The sequence below is a fragment of the Rhipicephalus sanguineus genome, chromosome 11 (genome assembly GCF_013339695.2).
Source record: "Rhipicephalus sanguineus isolate Rsan-2018 chromosome 11, BIME_Rsan_1.4, whole genome shotgun sequence".
Classification (NCBI taxonomy): domain Eukaryota; kingdom Metazoa; phylum Arthropoda; class Arachnida; order Ixodida; family Ixodidae; genus Rhipicephalus; species Rhipicephalus sanguineus.
Window position 1 is genome coordinate 4221515 of NC_051186.1, and position 17718 is coordinate 4239232.

The following is a 17718-nucleotide window of genomic DNA, read 5'->3' on the forward strand; positions in this document are numbered from 1 at the left end:
TTCGCATATCGGTTCTTAAACGCCTACATACGTATGGCAAGATTCGCGAAAGTTCACAAACTGACGCGCCGCCTGAATCGCGGTTTTCCCTGCACCAAGCTTGCTTGTCGGAGATTCAGCAATTCGTATTGTTTAAGAATTGCGAATATATCAGTAAGCCTATGTACTCACCCCTTACACATCTTTTCTCATGGCTATTCAGGGAAATTAAATGAAATTAGTTGTGATGAATTTTTAGAAAGAACTCATCTCATGTATCAAGCAACCGTGGAGCGCTCACTAAGGATAAGCTTGCGTTACTCTCTGCAGCACTACTATTGAAGTGTCTCTGATAGGCTAGCTTTACTTTATCGATTGCATTGTCATGCAACAAATAATGTCACAAGGAAAGAAAATGCGGTGACGGTTAACTCCGTGAATGTTGGAGGCATGAAAGCAGATTTCCTTGTGAATTTTCCGCAGACTATTTCGAAGTTAACCAGAATGGCTTTGTCGTCTTTAATGTCTTTGAGGGGTGCACCGAGCATGTGATTAGTTTTCATGGACACGTTGAACACCTGCCTCGAACGCCATAGCGGCTACCATCGCAGGGAATCCGTCGCATTTGCACAAACATTATCCAGGACATACAGTTCATGACAGAACCTCACTTGTCCAATGCTAGCCATGGCAGGTGCCGCAAACGTTGAAAGCTGTTACGCCCTCATCGGGAAACCGGTGATCCAGCCCGGAAAGACGGGGTTTCAAGAGCGAGGCTGTTTAAGCCTCCGTTGAAACGCGCGCTTTCCACGAAAAGCCAGCCTTCCGCCGCTCGACCAGATGCAGCTATGGGACGCGTAGTAGCGATAACCACGGAGCTGCTGTCGCTAAACACGCCCAGCGACGGAGACACCTCGCGCAACCGAGTTCCGCTACGCTTCCACCGCTCGATCAGATACAATCATGGGACGCGCAACGAAAGTACGTACATTCTGCCGAAGAAGAAAAAAAAAAAAACGTATCGTGAAGCGAGGCTTGTCGCTTGTGAGAACGGTAACGGCAGCGACGAGCAGACGCACAATACGCGGCCAAGGAAAGAGAGCACAAGAGACGACGAGAAGATCCTGCCCATCACCGTTGAGTGAAATGCAGCGCGTATGCATAGATTTGGCCTATGCGAAATTTGATCTTGTCTGCATAAGCGATTTGTGCAAAGCGTTGGCAGTCTGCTACAGTGATCACAAGGCTCTGATGGTGAAGATGCCGGTCAAGCCTCCCTGGGTGTCCCGACCTGGTGTACCTTTTGATAACAGCAGAGAACTCTATGTGGCAATGAGCAACTCGATACTAGGGTACGAACCGGCTACACCACTTGTGGATTCTCCCTTGGCAAAGCTTTTACTTAGTCAGAAAAAAAAACAACCGGAGCAGCGTCCACAGCAAGAACCGGTAGAGCAAGAATATCGGGAAGAATTGGTAAAATCTTCACTGGTGATGATGAACCATGAGAATACCCGACGACGAGTCTGCGAGAGAATTTCGACGATGATGATGGTGGTAGCTGCGACGATGACTACTAGACACTAATAAGCACTTCTCTCGCTCAGACAAGAACTTTCCATCTCTCTTAAAAAAAGCGAAAGCTTGTACTCGGCCGCGCAAGGCTTGGGACGCTGCAAAGCTGGGCGATTTGATGGTGTCATAATAAGCTAAGAAAGGCCTACCATTGGCAAGTTCAACCTAGTTACAGCCACGTTCAGACCTAGCTAAATTAAAGTTTAAACCTCGAGACGGCCACGTTCATTTTAGCTACAACCAAGTTCAACCTAGTGCCGGCCACGAAACGCGATCAAACAGCCAGTTTCGCTGTGTGTCAAGCCTTGCGGGGCCGAGTGCAAGCTTTCGCGTTGTTTAACGATGTCTCGCAGATGAGACGATCACAAACAGAGCAATGAGTCCCTGTTTCTGTGACACGACACGGCTAGCAGATGCGGTGTCGGTCAGGGCCACTACCACCGAAGTTTTACAGGGGAGAATGGTCCGGGTATGGGGAGGTACTAATGTGCTAGGTACGAATGGGCGACGCGTGAGCGACAGCACCAGTCTGCTTATCCGTTGCCTGAAATTTATCTCGCTATATTTCCGTTTTCTTCATTTATTCTTCATTTCTTTTGATTTTTTTTCGGTTTCTTCGGCGTCAACTGCAGTAAAACAAAGCACTTTTATTTCATTACTTTTTGTGTTCTCTATCTGTCTTGTTTTATCGTACTTTTTTCATTGCTTGTTAGTTTCTCCATTTGTTGTTGGACGGCGCGAATTGCAGGAAAAAGAAGAGCGTCGTGTGGCTCGAGGCTCGCGAGCCAGAAGATGTTTCGCTGTGCTCGTTGGCATGGTTACGGCAAACGTTACGGCGAAGAGCAGCGACACTCAGTCCACGAACGGCCGCTTATGAGCAGTGCTCTCAAATAATCCATATTTCACCCTTAAATTGTTCATTACTTACCCTGAGGGGATACTGAAGAAATATATAAAAAAAAGTGAGTCAAGCATCGAAATTCGACTCCGAAGACGCGACTGTTCCGATACACAGCATTTATGTCACACATTTTAAAACAGATCGCTGAATTTAGGAAGATTGTGAGCGCACGGCCTCTGCAAGCCGGCGCGCGCCGTTGGCCGTCACGTCACGTGGGCGGCGGTGGAATCAGAAAACAGAAGCGGGCAGCCGGCACTCGAATGCCGGGCGCCGCAGCATAGGGGGGCTTGGTGGCGGCACGACATCACTGGTCTGCAGGCGAGCAATTCTCAATGTGTCCATCTAATGGGTTGTCCATTGCGGCCACCGCTGAAAGGCTGGAGCTCGGCTACCAGCGCGCCCTCTGTTTCCGTTTCATCTTCCGCTACGTCGTTTTCACACCACGGAGCTTTCGCAACTCTCGACGCAAATGAGACGGATAGAATGCGCTTCAACGCAACGAACGCAGCCTCCAGAGACCGTGCATCGGAGCCGTGCATGAATTGTTATTCTGGTATTGCGGTAGCCCTCGAGTGAGGTTTATTGCGGCCGCCTGTCTGACGAGCGTGTGAAGATCGGTACGCGTTGCCAGCACCTGGGAAACGATCATATGCAAAGGCAGATTCGTCAAGCTTGCTTCAATGTCCTCTTACTGTATTTCTCTTCCACGTTCTGTGTTCATGCGCTTGGAGTGTGCTGTGCCGGTTCTGTGCGTCTACGTGGTTCAGAGCGCGATGACGTCACGGGGACCCGCTTTCGCGTGTAACTGTATGTGCTCAGCCGAAATAGACATGTCCGTTTGATGGACGCATCGAAAATAGCTCCCTCGTGCTGCCATTCACTGCGGCTACGCTAACGTGCATGACCCTGACGTGCGTTGGCAGCTGGAAGCACTTTTAGCACGTCGGTTTGCGGCAATCGCCACTCCTTCAAAGCAGTAGTGTGGCCGCTGGGCGCGGTTCTTTGTGAAAAACTAAGCAGTACAATATTTTGCGCTAGTCTCTGTCTGGCAACAGGCGCTATCGACCAATTTCAGCACCCGAGTTTTCACTTGGGCTAAACATTTCGGTGGCAAAGATTTTGCTGAGTGTCCGTTCAACTCCAACTTGCTCGCTCGGTTGCTAACGGCCTTCCATCCCGCACAAGGCCGCCTAAGAGCTGCACACTAAAATTACCTATGCTCCCAGCTCCACCGTAGCCATAACCTTTAGTGGAGGATGCCAAATCGTTCTGCGCAAAAGAATACACAGAGAAGGTCTTCTCAAATGCAGCGTAATGATGGCTACTGCTGCTGGTGGTCATCGGGTGCTTTCTGTGTGCTCGTTTTCTATGTATAATACTAGGTGTTGTGAAATATACGTTAGTATATTGTAACGATGCTGAAGCACAAAGGCTAATAAAACAAACGTATTTATTAAGGGCGAACCTGTGCCCACAACTCAAAGGTACTGCGGTCGGAAATCTGCGAGTCAGTCGAACACCGAAAATGTCGTTCAGCTGTTCTCCTCTTCTTTTTCCCCCGAGAGGCTCACGAGCGCGTGGCGCATGCGAGCCGGGTTCGGCCAGGTGCTCGTGCCACGATGGTCGCTGCGCGGCACTACGATACGGCACGCATTGTAGGGTATGCATGTTGACGGCACGCTATTTGAATGTGGCCAATATGTCGCGGCAATATGGTGACAATGAAAGCTTAGCGCAATACGTCACATGGTCAACTGTGGGGCGCGATAACGTTTATATATACTATGCGATTTATCATCCGTATCTGCCAATAGCACGCCGTGATTCGTCGAAATCTTCCCTCTGTCGTTGTCCCGGCATGCAACGAAAGCCGAGCAAACTGCATTACTTCAAACAGCGCTTTAACATGGTGAATAAAACAGAGATATTTCGCAATAGCTGCAAAGTACGCCGTTCCGAAAGCAGTAGAAGACGGCTGTCTACCGGTCGTCCTGGAGCTGGTGCTCGTAGCTGGCAGCGAGTTTAGATACACTTACGTGTAATTACGTTTCATCTCAAAATTGTATATGACGGTCAACCGTTATTTTCATCTCAGAACGGAATTTCCTCCCTTTTACTGCGAAAGCTGTCATGAGATCACAACAGCCGATTTGGTGGCATAGTTGTTCCCTACCGCCGCCGCCGGTGTGCGTAACCGCTATCGCGCGAAATGAAAATAATATATCCGGGATCGGATGGCATTTGAAGCCTGGCCCTCTGCGTGGCTGTCGAATATTCTATCACAGAGCCACAACGGTGCTTGCAACTGCTTCGCAAAAAGACCCTGTCCAGGCGTCATGTCGGGCAAGGAATCATGTTGACATGTGTAATATAGCGTGGTAGGAGAGTCAAATAACAGCCAAACGTCGCATAATGCGAATTCTGTAGCGAGTGAGTCGTTTAAAGCTTCCAACCTATTACAATGGGCTCGGCCATAATTCTTCATCGTCAACAGCCACAGCCTCAACTAAGTGCGCATAATGACTTACAGAAAAATAAAGATACAGAAAAATAAAGAAAGATATGGAGGTTAACCAGAGGAAGCCTCCGGTTTGCTACCCTCTCCTTGGGAATGCGAAAGGGGGCGTAAAAGAATCAAAGAGAAGAAGAGTTTGGGACGACAGTAGCCGACAAAACAAACAAAACAAATTTCGCAAATGACGAAAAATGACATAGTGGATGTTTCTTCGCTTCACAAAAATTATGATTATTGATGACGTAGTGGGTACCTCGCAAGTGTACTTGTAGTTGTTGCCCCAATAGAGTTTACAACGGGCCTTAGGAAGTCCGCTCTTCCAGCTTTCGCTGTGACTGTGCTGCTGGCCCCGCGCAGGCCTGGCGATTTTCTATTGAGATTCGCCGCGGAAGCGATCGCCAGCTTTTCCACAAATTCTTCAGTTTGTTTGCCGTAACTTGGTATACTCTCTGAATACCTAAGAGACAGGAGTTGAGTGGAAAACAGAGGCTTCAAGAGATGAAACATCCTTGAACAGAGTGCGTCACCGTACTTTTCTTCGTCGAGGAGCCAAGAGGAGTAAGTTTGTCGAAAAATTGTCCACTTTACGAAAGCAAGTCCATTTGCCGAAACGTCGGCTCAAGCTACACCTCCTGTTCAAGGAAATTTCATCTCTGAAACTAGTCATATTGGCGTCACGTTTTTTTTTTTTTTCGTTTCGGGTCACCGCTTGACTTACAGGCAGACTGGACTCGGCACGAACGTTTACCAGTCAGAGCGAGCTAATTGCGAATTCGGAATAATGAAGAAGCGAAATGGAGTCAGGTTGTACCAGTGAATCGTGTTTGTAGTCTGCTGTGCGTTGTAGGTGTTTTCAGCAGGAGCAATCCCTTTGCGGCGATGGCTTCACATTCAACCAGGGCGACCATGTGCAGTCGTGGTATTGCGGTTGACCCCGCTCATCCGCTTCGTCGTTTCGAGGACGTGGAGATAAGATCGAGCGGTAGGTTGCTAGTTTTTTGAGCAAACTGTCTCGCAACTGCAAAGAAAAAAAAAGTTAACATTTTATTTTTGCACAAGTTCCTTATCCTGATAAGAGCCCCACCATGACAACTTGCGAGATGTCTTAATATTAGAAGCTTTATCACGAGCTGTGGCTGTTAAGGTATTTAAGAGAATACTTTTATTGTTTCATTGATTTCTGTTACCTAGTTGAACACTCTGCTTATTGGAAGTGCTGCTAAAATCATTGATTACCGCGACAGAAAACGAGCAATTCTCGCGTCAGGTACTCAAGCTATAAAGACGGTAACGGGAACGAAAAATTTCCCATTCAAGACTTGTCATATAGTGCTGACAATTCTTTGTAGTACTTGCGCGAAAACAAACGGGGACGAAGAAAGGAGACACACGGACTAGCACAATCCAACAACTGATTTATTTTTGAAAAAAACGTTTGCTTAAAAGCCCAACGTGATCTGCGCGCTTCCGCCAGAGAGCACACACCATCCGCGCATATAACAATCACTAGAGCACAATTCCCGAGATCATCGCGTCCACACACACAAACACACACATCAAAAAGCAAAAGAAACCATCAAAGGCACCTACATCGATAAAATGAAAAGGGAACGTAATTAAAGATACGCGGACAGCAGCGAAATCTCCTTATCTAATAAAGCAACAGATGGATTGCTGATGCACTTGTCTTTTAGTCTGTCAATCCAAAGCGCCTCGACTACTTCCCTCGCAGTCTTGTTCCGGTGTTGTCCCCGTTTGTTTTCGCGCAAGTACTACAATGAATTCGTTCCAACTAGGCCGGCTAGCAGTTTTGCTTGAGAATTCTTGGTACAGTTTTGTTGGTCAAATGCTATATTGGTTCAATAATACATGTAAACAGAGATACCAGACATGGTGGCAATTGACATGGTGGCAATTGCTCTCCATAGAAATGTCAAACCGGAGGCAGATGCAGAATATGGCGGTCATAGTAGTGACCGGTAATTTCAAAAAATAAACAGTCAGTGCTGGGTTCTGTGAGGGCGAGTTAGTATGGGTCTCGTAAAATTCAAGTGTTTTCAGAACTGTGTTGCCCCTGGCTTCCTAATTGAACTCCTCAGTATAATACGGCTCATACGTCGTTACAGGTAGTTGCTTACTCAATTATTCAGTTCTGTGAAAGTTACTCTTGCCTAGTGAAAAATGTAATAAAGCACCTCAAAATCTATCATCTATCGTGTTTCACTACTATAATTAATTGCTCATATGGTTATTTTATTAGAAACGCATTGTACTTCAGATGGGCGCGTGCTCTTGCGCGGACACGACAGCGTAGCTGCACGATTGATCGCAAAAAGTATTTTTCTTTTGTTCTACTGCGTGAAAAAAACAGCTGACGGCCGCATATGGTAGAAGAAGGGCAGGGTGTGGCGCCAATCCAAGGTCGCAGTCAATCAAGCAATGGTCTGGTGTGCAGCCTGCCTCCTTGTGTAGCTGTGCGTGTACAGGACATAACGAAAGCTGTGCAAATACAGTATTGACAGAACATGAGTCGCGTACTCGTGGGAACTGGCAATCGCACATTGGCGCGTCGCGCTCAAGGTATGACTGTATACGTCTGCCTTCTGTCAGAAGACACATTACTGTGCAGCGCCGCGCTGTCACAGCGATGGCGTCCAGGAGAAGACAGCCACCCTAAAGCGTTAACCTACCCCCCCCCCCCCTTCCTTTATTTTTCACCATAAAGCGATCCCTTCGGTAGCTCCTGCAGGGGCGCCCTTGCTAGCGCTGCTGCCACCCAGGGAAGAAGAAATCCTGGCATCGTTCCTGTCGAGAGGTACCACTCTTAATCAGGTTCTGCTTAAGGTGCTTGACATAGCAACGAAACCAGACATTTTTATCCAGTTTCCTGCATATAGCCATCATTTAGCCAGGACCTGATTAAGTGTGTATTAGATTCGCGGAATTTGCACTGTTCGAAATATACGTGTGTACGTTTTCTACAGATTGCTCTGCTGAAAAAGAACATCTGTCTGTGAAAACGTTTCGCTTTTGTTTCTTTAACGACATGGTGGCACATACGTCGTCGTGTTAATCTTGAACGTTCACTTGGCTGTACGCTGCTCCAGTTCACGTATCTTTCCTGTGCGCTTGTTTTTTCCACTTACGGGAGTGAACTCATTCCGAGCTAACTGAACTGTCAATTCTTGCCTAACTCCTTCCGAATTTGTAGCGCTCTCGTCAAAAATCTTGTCATGGAAACTTTTTTTTTTTCATTAGGTGAAGAATGTACCAAGCTCTGTGCTACGCATTCCTTCTGTTTTTTACTGGAAGTTTCTTGGTATCTAGGTTGCATTTCTCGTAATTTTAGCATTGCTTCGGTTCCAATCATTTCTAGTTTGTTTTCTTGTTTCTATGAGTGCAAAAGTGATGTACATTTTTTTACGCGACGTCGTGCCGCTCTTATTGCAACAATGAGTGTTAGTTTTCATTTCTCTCTCTGCGTATTGTTTTCTTTGTATTGTTGTGTTAGTAAATAGTTCGTGACATATTTTTTACTTTTTCTGAGTATTTTATTCGTATTATTGTGCTGTTAGTTAGTAGTTAGTGTTATTCTTAGTATTATTTTGCCATGTAATTCAGTTTGTTTCACCGTCTCGCAAGTACGTTACTGTTGCACTTTTCAGACTCATGTGTCGCTTTCTTTTGCATTTCTTGTTGTAATGCTCCCCTTACTCAATGCTCCCCGTGGAGCCTGTAAGGTGCTTGTAAAAAGCGAATCTGTTTGTATCCATATGCGGCTGACATATCTGACGCTAATGTGTAGTGATATTTTCATTTTTTCTCACTAAACGCTGTCAACTCTAGAGACGACACAAGGTGCACATCAGCCTTTCCATCACGTCACAACAAAGATACCGCTCTACTCACACATCGTTCGTTCGCCAGCTTACTCAAACAGCTAACTTACCAAATGACTAACCGTGTCTGACGTCTGTTCTTACCTCTGGCTGGGACGACGCCAGGTTGTTGAGCTCGCACGGGTCGTTGAAGATGTCGAAGACAAATACGGTGTCACACGGATCAAAATTGACCGCCGGCTCGCCGTTGGCGCTGCACGCAATAATTGCCTGTTGGCGCCAGTTGGGTCTAGACTCAGACCAGAAGCGCGGGTCCGAGTGGACGGTCGCTTCCTGCAGTGCTTTCCATGCCTCGGATGTCTCCATAAGGGCGTCCAGATCGAGACTTTTGGGAGGCTCCCCTTCTGGCGGGGGCACTCGACTGCTGAGATACGGTTCACAAGGTTCCTCGGACCGGTTTACCAGCTTGTACCTGCCAGGGTAGTGTTTCGTATACGATGATACGATGGAGCTTAGATGGAGTTTGGCTATGTTCCCATTTGGTGATACGGCATCATCGAAGTTCCCCATTGCCATCAATGGGGAACACCAAAGTAATTTTTCCGTAAAGCAAAAAAATATATTGATAAAGCTTGCCATATAAGACCAGCTACTTATTTGCTGTGGAATGAGGTATAAGGTCGATTTTTAATTGGAGCACCACGTGGTGTATATTGAGTCACATTGCGCAGCAAAGTGATAATTTTCTCAAATTCGCGATTTTTTTTGGCAAGAATTAGGCATTTCAATGGTCTGAAAATATTTTAACGGAAAATATACGTTCCGCATAGTAAATATTCATTACTCAAATATTTATGCATGGCGCAATATTACAATCCCGGCCGCGGCGGCCACATTTTCGATGGAGGCGAAAATGCTTGAGGCCCGTGTGCTTATATTTTTGTGCACGTTAGAAAACCCCAGGTGGTCGAAATTTCCGGAGCCCTCCACTACGGCGTCTCTCATATTCATATCGTGGTTTTGGGACGTTAAACCCCAGTATTTATTATTATTAGCGCAATATTACAATGACAAAAAAGTGGAAATATAGACCATTTTAGTAAAATTTCTGGAGGTGTATATGGGAGAAAAATTGCAGACATATTATTGAGATTCAAACACCTCACGTAAACGCACTTGCTTATCATGTAAACAAAATTTGGTATTAAAGGAGAAACAATGCTCTCAAAGCAAATGTTCTGACAGACAACACTAAGACATTTTACAAAATTCGGAAGCCCTCCCACGCAACCAAAAATTTTTTTCTCTCCAAAATATTCTACAAATTCAGTTCTTTCAATACAGTAAAACAGCTCGATGTTTTTTCGAGTGAATTTGAGATGGTCGACAAAAGGCTGGGGCGTTTGGCGTAGAATGACCTTTATAAACGGTCGAAGTATAAAATAATATTGTGAGACAACCTATTATTCTTCTACAACTAGCACCACATTTGAGAAATACGATTATTGCATTTCTGAAGAATTTCAGTGGCAGGAGTACCTGCGAAACAATTTCGTGAAAAAACCTTGGGTGACGCTTGAGCTTCGCTTTTATGAGTAGAAAACGCGGTAGCGTAATCGGCCGTGTTCGTATCGTCTTCCCAATCGCTAGCCTCACTTCGCTTTTCGGTAGACACCTAAACCGTGCCGCAAGGAGAGCCACAATGTGGACCCCCTCTGTGTCCTATATCCATGCATGCGGCGCGACGAAACACGGCGGGGCTATGCCGTTTACAGCGCACCCGTGGGTCCTTTGCGCCACCTCGCGGGTGATAGCCAAGCTTCTAGCACGCTGAGGCACCTCCGAGATGTGCGCACCGCCAACGGTAAATGTTGTGTACAAATATGTGCGCTATACATACTTACGGCCATTTGTATACAGTGTATACAAATGGCTGTTAATATGCCAGATGTATGCGAGGTGACCAAGCATCTAAACGCATCGTGCTGCGGAGCGAGGGGTTGCAGATCCGTCTCCTCCGAGATGTGCGCACCGCCAACGGTAAATGGTGTGTACAAATATGTGCGCTATACATACTTACGGCCATTTGTATACAGTGTATACAAATGGCCGTTAATATGCCAGATGTATGCGAGATGACCAAGCAGCTAAACGCATCGTGCTACTGAGCGAGGGGTTGCAAGTCCGTGTCCCCGGTCCCACACGAACTCAAGATGTGCATTATTTCTTTTTTTGTGCATCTACCTCGAATTTTTCGCTCACAGCTAACGACGCCGACGCTGACACCAACACCGGAATTTCTCCCAAACGAGCTGTTTAACGATATCGCATTAATACGTATTCCTTGCCTGCCGGATATTATAGCCGCCGCCTGGTTCCGACCTTCGATCTCCAGAATGACGTCTTCGCGTCCGATGTCCTTGAACGTGGTCAATGCCTCCCAGAGGTTCTTTCCGTCTACGTCACCGAGGTCCGAGACATTCCCGCCTGAGAGAAACAGCAGCAAGCGTGGAAATTAATAGACAAAAAAAAATAAGCAGAACATAGTCAGGTTGTTGTCAATGTAAATGCGGAAGCGTATGGTCCTCGACACACAATGCGAAACACACAGTTTTGGCTCTTGTTGTCTTGACTATACACGAGCTTGGTTTTCCTTACGGCAACAATTGATTGATGAATGTGAACGATGCGACTTAACTGTGACGTGGTCTAAATGGACAGTCAACTCAATTTTTAAAAACTGAATGAAGGCAATATTTCTGGTATCGCTGTGGATAGGCAACATTAACAATTATTCAGCCACCATTTGCACAACGCCAGCTAACATCAGGCAGTGCTCACCAGTGCTACTAGTGTACGAAAACACGCGGTTGACCACGACACCACGAAGTCCTGTTTGCATCTGGTTTAGAAATTGCGGGGGTGGGAGGAGGGGGGGGGGGGCGGCGTTGTTACGCTAAAGTGGGCTTCCATACAGTGCTGATGTCTTCGATTAGTGCAGATCTGACTGTGCAGCTTCCACAACTTGGGGCAATTGACAGGTTTCTATTATTGCTGCAACGGTAACAGCATAGCGGCGACTCGACAACACTCCGTCAGCGTTATCAGAGCACTTCCCAAGCACCTCAACGCGCTGGTTTGCATCAGGGCCATTCAATATAAGAAATTTAGCCCACTGCAAGCGTCGAAAGTTGCGGGATGCTCCTAGCTGCGCCCATCGTCACCATGGAGCCACCTTCGTGTAGCACGAACAAGGTATGCAAAAAAAAAAGTCGACGTTTTACGGGTTTTCTTGGCACGCACCAAAGTCTGAGTGAATAATATGGGAGATCGAGTCATCCGTACTCATTTGGATGAAATATTTACATCGGGGACAACGATTCGTTATTTTGTATCTTACCTACCATTTAAATTCACGAAGTAGAACATCTCACAGTGGGCTCCACCGGACAAGGCTAAATTTATGAATAAAACAAGGGCGATCCATGGCCATTCGGGATATTTACCTGTGTATGTGAATAATTAAGGTAGTGGGTGACGTCGCACTGCAAGCTGGATTGTCCTCGAAAGAATGCTAGCCAAAGAATTCCTATTCCAACTTGTGAAAACAGCTCTCACTTTCTCTGCTCATTCCGCTACTGACCTGTATTTTAATGCCTATTCCCCTAGGTCATGCCAGAAAACACGGTGCCTTGCAGCGGTCGTTTATTGTGAATCTAGCAAAACATAAAATAGATTCGCTAAAGGAAGGCTTGAGCGCATACTGCGAATTCTGTTAAGGTGCAGGGAAGAGGATACAACGAATGTTTGTGGAGCCAGCAACTTCTGCCTCCTCGACAGCTTTATATTTTCACACGAGGTTTATACGAGGACTACAGTGGGGACAATTAAGGCAGCAGTATGAACGTCTTTGTCGGTGTTTAGTCAGATTTATTAAAGTCGGCCAGAAATCAGGTTTCTGGATGCCGCGTAATACGGCATTATACACTGAAGTGTGGCTAGTTGCTCGAAGGACACTATACATGTGCGAGGTAGGGGGCATCCTCCAGAAAAAATAACTTGTCACCGCGAGTACTTTGTGCGAGAAATGTGCCAAAGCCTTTTTGTCAAGAAAAGCCTGCCTCGATGAAAAGGTCACACTGTTTTTATGCTGGCAGGAAAATTAATTTCACAATAATATTTCGTGAACAGACTTGTTTTATGTTATATCGCAATGATTAGATATGTTTGTGTTATCGCAGATGTTATATCGCTGAACTTGTGGACGGCACGCTTGACAGAACTCGTCTACAGGCATGCCCACAAAAACTTTGCATAATACCTGCTGCCGCGTAGAGGGTAGGCCCCCAGTCGACGATGTGTATCAGCTGCTGCGACGGTCGTCGTGGCTCAGAGCTGTTCAGTCGTCCGTACCATAATAACGCGGGTACCCGCATTCCTCCTTCCCACATGTATTCCTTGGAGCCACGCAAGGGCCAGTTGTTGCCGGCGTTGGGATTTTCTGACGCCTCGAGGGGCCCAGCACCATTATCACTAGTGAACACCACCACGCTGTCGGCAAGCATACCACGTGACTGAAGCGCCGATAAAACTTCACCCACGGAGCGGTCAAGAACGTCGAGTGCGCCTGCAAGAAACGATCAGAACTGGTGGCACGGTACGGCCTTACTAACCAAAAAAGCTTTTGCGCACATGCTCACGCAGCGCACAGGCAGTGCGCAAATGAGAACACGTAAGGGCACAAAATTCCACGTGCTGGTACCGAAGAAGGTCCACTTTGGCTGTCTCCCGCAGAGGAGATTAATTTGAAAGTTAAGTGAAGGCTCAGAATAAACGTGAGACACAGCTGGTATATGTAAGTGCATTGAGTTCCAAGCTCAACGTTGTATCGTGTTAACGTTGCCCTCGTCTCTGCATTGTCCTGTAAATCGTTATTTATGTACCACGAAAAAGTTGAGCCAAAGGAAACTGCCGGACTTAATAAAGTTTATTCATTCATTCATTGAAACACGAGTCATTCTAGAGAAGCTCTATTAGTGACAGACAAGGCTCTGCCAATCCTGTCATTTCACGTCGAATATGAAAACATTTCTAATCCAATTCATTATTTCTTGGGGACAGAATTGGTATGCACATTCGCAGAACTTTGCCTCACCTAGGCAATCATGTCGTGGTGTTATCACAGCTGTCTTTATTTCCCACAGCTGTCTTCCTTGTTTCCGTTTATGTCCTATCTAGGAGCTGAGGATAAGACATCGTCTGCTTAACAAATTCGTGTTTCCTCCAAAAATATTCGGAGGGAACTTCAGCGCTGAAGTCCAAGGGCGCTGCAATCACGGCGACCTATCGTGCATGGAAATAATGACCGATAGTACGTGCATTCGGCTAAGCAACGCATTTTTGGCTTAAAACAGTCTTGTGGCGATTCGAGAGAGTATACGACTGGCGTAAGCCATGCCACGCTCAACGCTGCCGTGTCGTTGTACAAGGACCGCGCCAAGTCCGACGTTGATGGCATCTGTCTGTACGTCCGTATAAGCTTCCTCATCAAAATTGGCAGGAAGAGATGCTGCTTGAATTCACTGCCGTAGCTCTGCGAAGGCTGGCACTTGCGGTCCATCCAAAGCTGGCTCTTGTTCTGTGGTCCATGCAAAGGGTACGTAATCTATGGCGAGTCGCTTGAAGTTTTCTTCTATCTTCCAGGAGTTGACAATGAATTGACGAAAACAAGCTCACAAGCCGAGCTAACGTAGCGCTGGTTATTTCTATGCTGGAACAGGAATGGTCGTCACGGCTGCAGTTTTGTCTGGATGAGACCAAACTCAATCTGCACTCGCAACATGCCTCATGAATCTTGCGTCTTCACAGAGGAATTCGCATTTTTGAAGTTTGAGCATGAGCTGAGCTGAAGGAATGGCTTTCAGTACCATTCATATATGCTTCAAATGTTCTTGGAAGCTCTAAGAGAATACGCCCTCATCATCGAGGTATGCAAGGCAGCTTTGGCACAAGAAGCTAGCGCGAACCAGAGCCCTGCACGGGCCATAATCCTCGGCCCGGGCCCGCCCCGGGCCCGCTACTCGCTGAAGTTTACTCCTGAACTCCACCCGGTGAATGAAAGCAAGACCCGGGCCAGGCCCGAACCCAAGACAAAATTTCACCTACTCGACCCGGCCGGGCCCGATCTGCGGTCGGTACAGACAGAGGCCCGAGCCTATAAACTAGGTAGTGTTGCCCGAACACAGAGTGGAGATCAAGGCGTTTTAAGTAGCAAATATGTGCGTTTTATTGGCGCATGCTACGCTAACAAATATGTTTTAATTTACGGAAATTTATTCCGGAAAGGGCTGCACTCTGGTAACAGTTGACCGGGCATACTTGGTACGATGAACGGTTACTGTGTTTATTAAGGCAAAGGTCTTAGATGCCTCATGAAACGCGGAAATTGAACGTCGGCGTCGGCAGCGTCCCGCGTCGGCTGCGTCAAAACGAGTGATACAAAAAATCACCAGGTGATGTCGTCACAGTTCACAGAAATGTGCGACTTCATCATCACGTCACATAACGTGACGTCGCATGATGACGTCATCACATGACATCGTGGCCTTGCACACCCTCCGTGTTTGGCTCACCGATCACGGAGCCAGTGCAAACCAGGTGATGTGTAGAAAGCCTTGCAATGCCTCCGATCCTGGATGCAGTGCAAAGTCGCATTAGTTCCAAAAAGCTTTAGGAGAGGGGTGAGTGGGAGGAACAATACATCGACTGGAAAAAAGAAGAAGAAGATGGCTTTCGCCCTCGTGTTGTTTGAGGCAAATGCATGAAGGACACGGTGAGTTTTTTTCTGGAAATAAAATGGGAATCATAAAGAGCGTTTGGTAGCAGATATTGTAGCAAGAAAAGTTATTTGCAGCATGAGTTCAGTTTCAACAAGGAGCGCAATAAAAACAGAGAAGACAGAGGACAGAACGCTCTCTTTACTTTGTTTTTATTGCGCTCTGTAACGAAACTTAAAGCATGTTCTATCTACAAACCTCGTCGTGCATCCCCTGTCGTGCACCACCTGGATTGAACAAAACATGCAACTCTTACTCTGACGACGTCTCCAGGGTAGGCATGTGCGCCGGACCCAAAATCAACGGCGGCGGCGCGCCGGTGTTTCCACCTCCGTCGGTGGCGCGGGGGGAGGGGGGGAGGGTGAAGGGCAAAGCAGTGAATGCAATAAGTACACGCCATATTGTTACACGAACGAGGGCTAGCAGCTAACTGTTTTTGCTCCGATCTGACTTAACTCTACAAAACGCTGGTGTATGGCAATACGGCCGCTCCCGGAAGAGAAGCGGTTTTCGGTCAGTTTGTCGTACCAGTGGTCTGAGCGCGAAGCAGTGAGATCACAGTGCTCACAGCTCTCACAGCGCGTAGAAGGTATACGAGCCGTTCGCTGGTGGATGTCTGCGAAATAGCGCGCATGTCAGTGCTCTCGACCGCGCCCTTAAGGTCAAAGTTCACAGTTGCTGCTCGAGTTACGCAGTCCCTCTCCCCAGACATCCGTTCCTGCTCCTTCGCCCAGCAAATGACGGGCGAGGCGTTTCCTTCTGCTTGAGGAGCAATCGACGGCAGGCCTCGCACGCGGGTTGATGTTATTCCTTGTGACGGAGATGGCCAGCTTGTTTCATCTCTACTTTAGCCATGTTCCTTGCCAACGCTCGCGAGCTTTTACTCGCGGGTAGAACATACAACGCGCGGAGTGATGTTATCGATTTAGAATTTATACGGAACATGACGGCCACGGTGAAAACCTGTCGTGAGTGTCCATACAATTGCTAACGCAATAAAAAATACGCGAAAAAACCGTCGAAGCGGGCTCGCCTTTTTCCTGGAAAACAGCATCGTCTCCACTGCAAAGAGCGCGTCCGTTGGATGAATCATATAATCCGGTGCCTTTTCCATTGGTTTCGTTCTCGCCTTCAATACCCTTCTTACAGGGGACATCTAATTTCCACTTATTTCTTCATAAAGGACGCGTACAACGTCAGCACTAAGCGTTGAACCTATCATGATTTCGCGCTTGTCGGCTACAGTCTGTTATCTCTGCATGCGCGGTCGCGAACGCACAAAACGGAGCGAAATCTGTTAATCGCGCACGATAGTCGTGCGAGCGAAGCAAGAGCAGGTGGGTGTCATAGCAAAGCAGTATGGGAGACGATTCACAACTGTTATTTCTCGTAAATGAACCAGTCGATAATATGTACCCTGATAATGTCACGTGAGTCACTGTTCTGGCATCACGAAGTGCACCAAAAGACAAGAAACGCCAAGAGAGAATAACGAGCTCGTTGTTTTCGTTTTTCGTTGTATTTTCAGGCTGTTAGGGGCCCTTTATAAAAACAGGGCGTGCAAATACGGACACAGGAGAGTAGTCAAGACACCCGAAACATCGCTAACAACTGAAAAATCACACAGCGGCGGAACCGAAGGTAGACATAAATATTTATCTGCGCATTTCAACGTAAGAAGCCATACCTATAAATCAAGTGCGAGTAGTGGTCTACGTGAGAGATAGCTGTTCACTCTCTCGACTTTTCTCTTATGTCCGTGTTTCCACGTCATGTCTTCTTAACATGAATACCTACCAACTAGCTCAGCTATATTCTGAGTTTGCCATTCTCTTTACTTCTGTGCTTATTTATCGATTTGCTCGAGTAAGAATGAAAGGAAAAAGTGTACTAACGCACCGAGATAGAGAAATTACTTATCTATTCTATTTATTTATGCACAGTGTACTAGGTCCAAGGCTCCAAGAATATGCTATCCAGCGAGTTGGGTCGTCGCCCTTTAAGGCTGGAGGTCGCGGCAGCCTTAATGTCCGGCAATACTCGTGATATTTCTGGAGAAGAAAAAGACACTAC

General features: G+C 46.9%; 1 protein-coding gene across 1 annotated transcript in view; it reads right to left on the bottom strand.

Moving 5' to 3' along the window:
• Positions 1–1217: 1217 nt before the first annotated feature.
• The window catches only part of LOC119374233 (arylsulfatase B-like), a 45208-nt gene continuing 28707 nt past the window's right edge, over positions 1218–17718 (bottom strand). Inside the window, exons 8-12 of the mRNA XM_049410837.1 lie at positions 13131–13436; positions 11158–11296; positions 8954–9281; positions 3670–3724; positions 1218–1279 (exon numbers count right to left, since the gene is read on the bottom strand). Of these exons, the coding sequence (XP_049266794.1) occupies positions 1218–1279; positions 3670–3724; positions 8954–9281; positions 11158–11296; positions 13131–13436 (890 nt within the window). The remainder of the gene's footprint in view (positions 1280–3669; positions 3725–8953; positions 9282–11157; positions 11297–13130; positions 13437–17718) is intronic.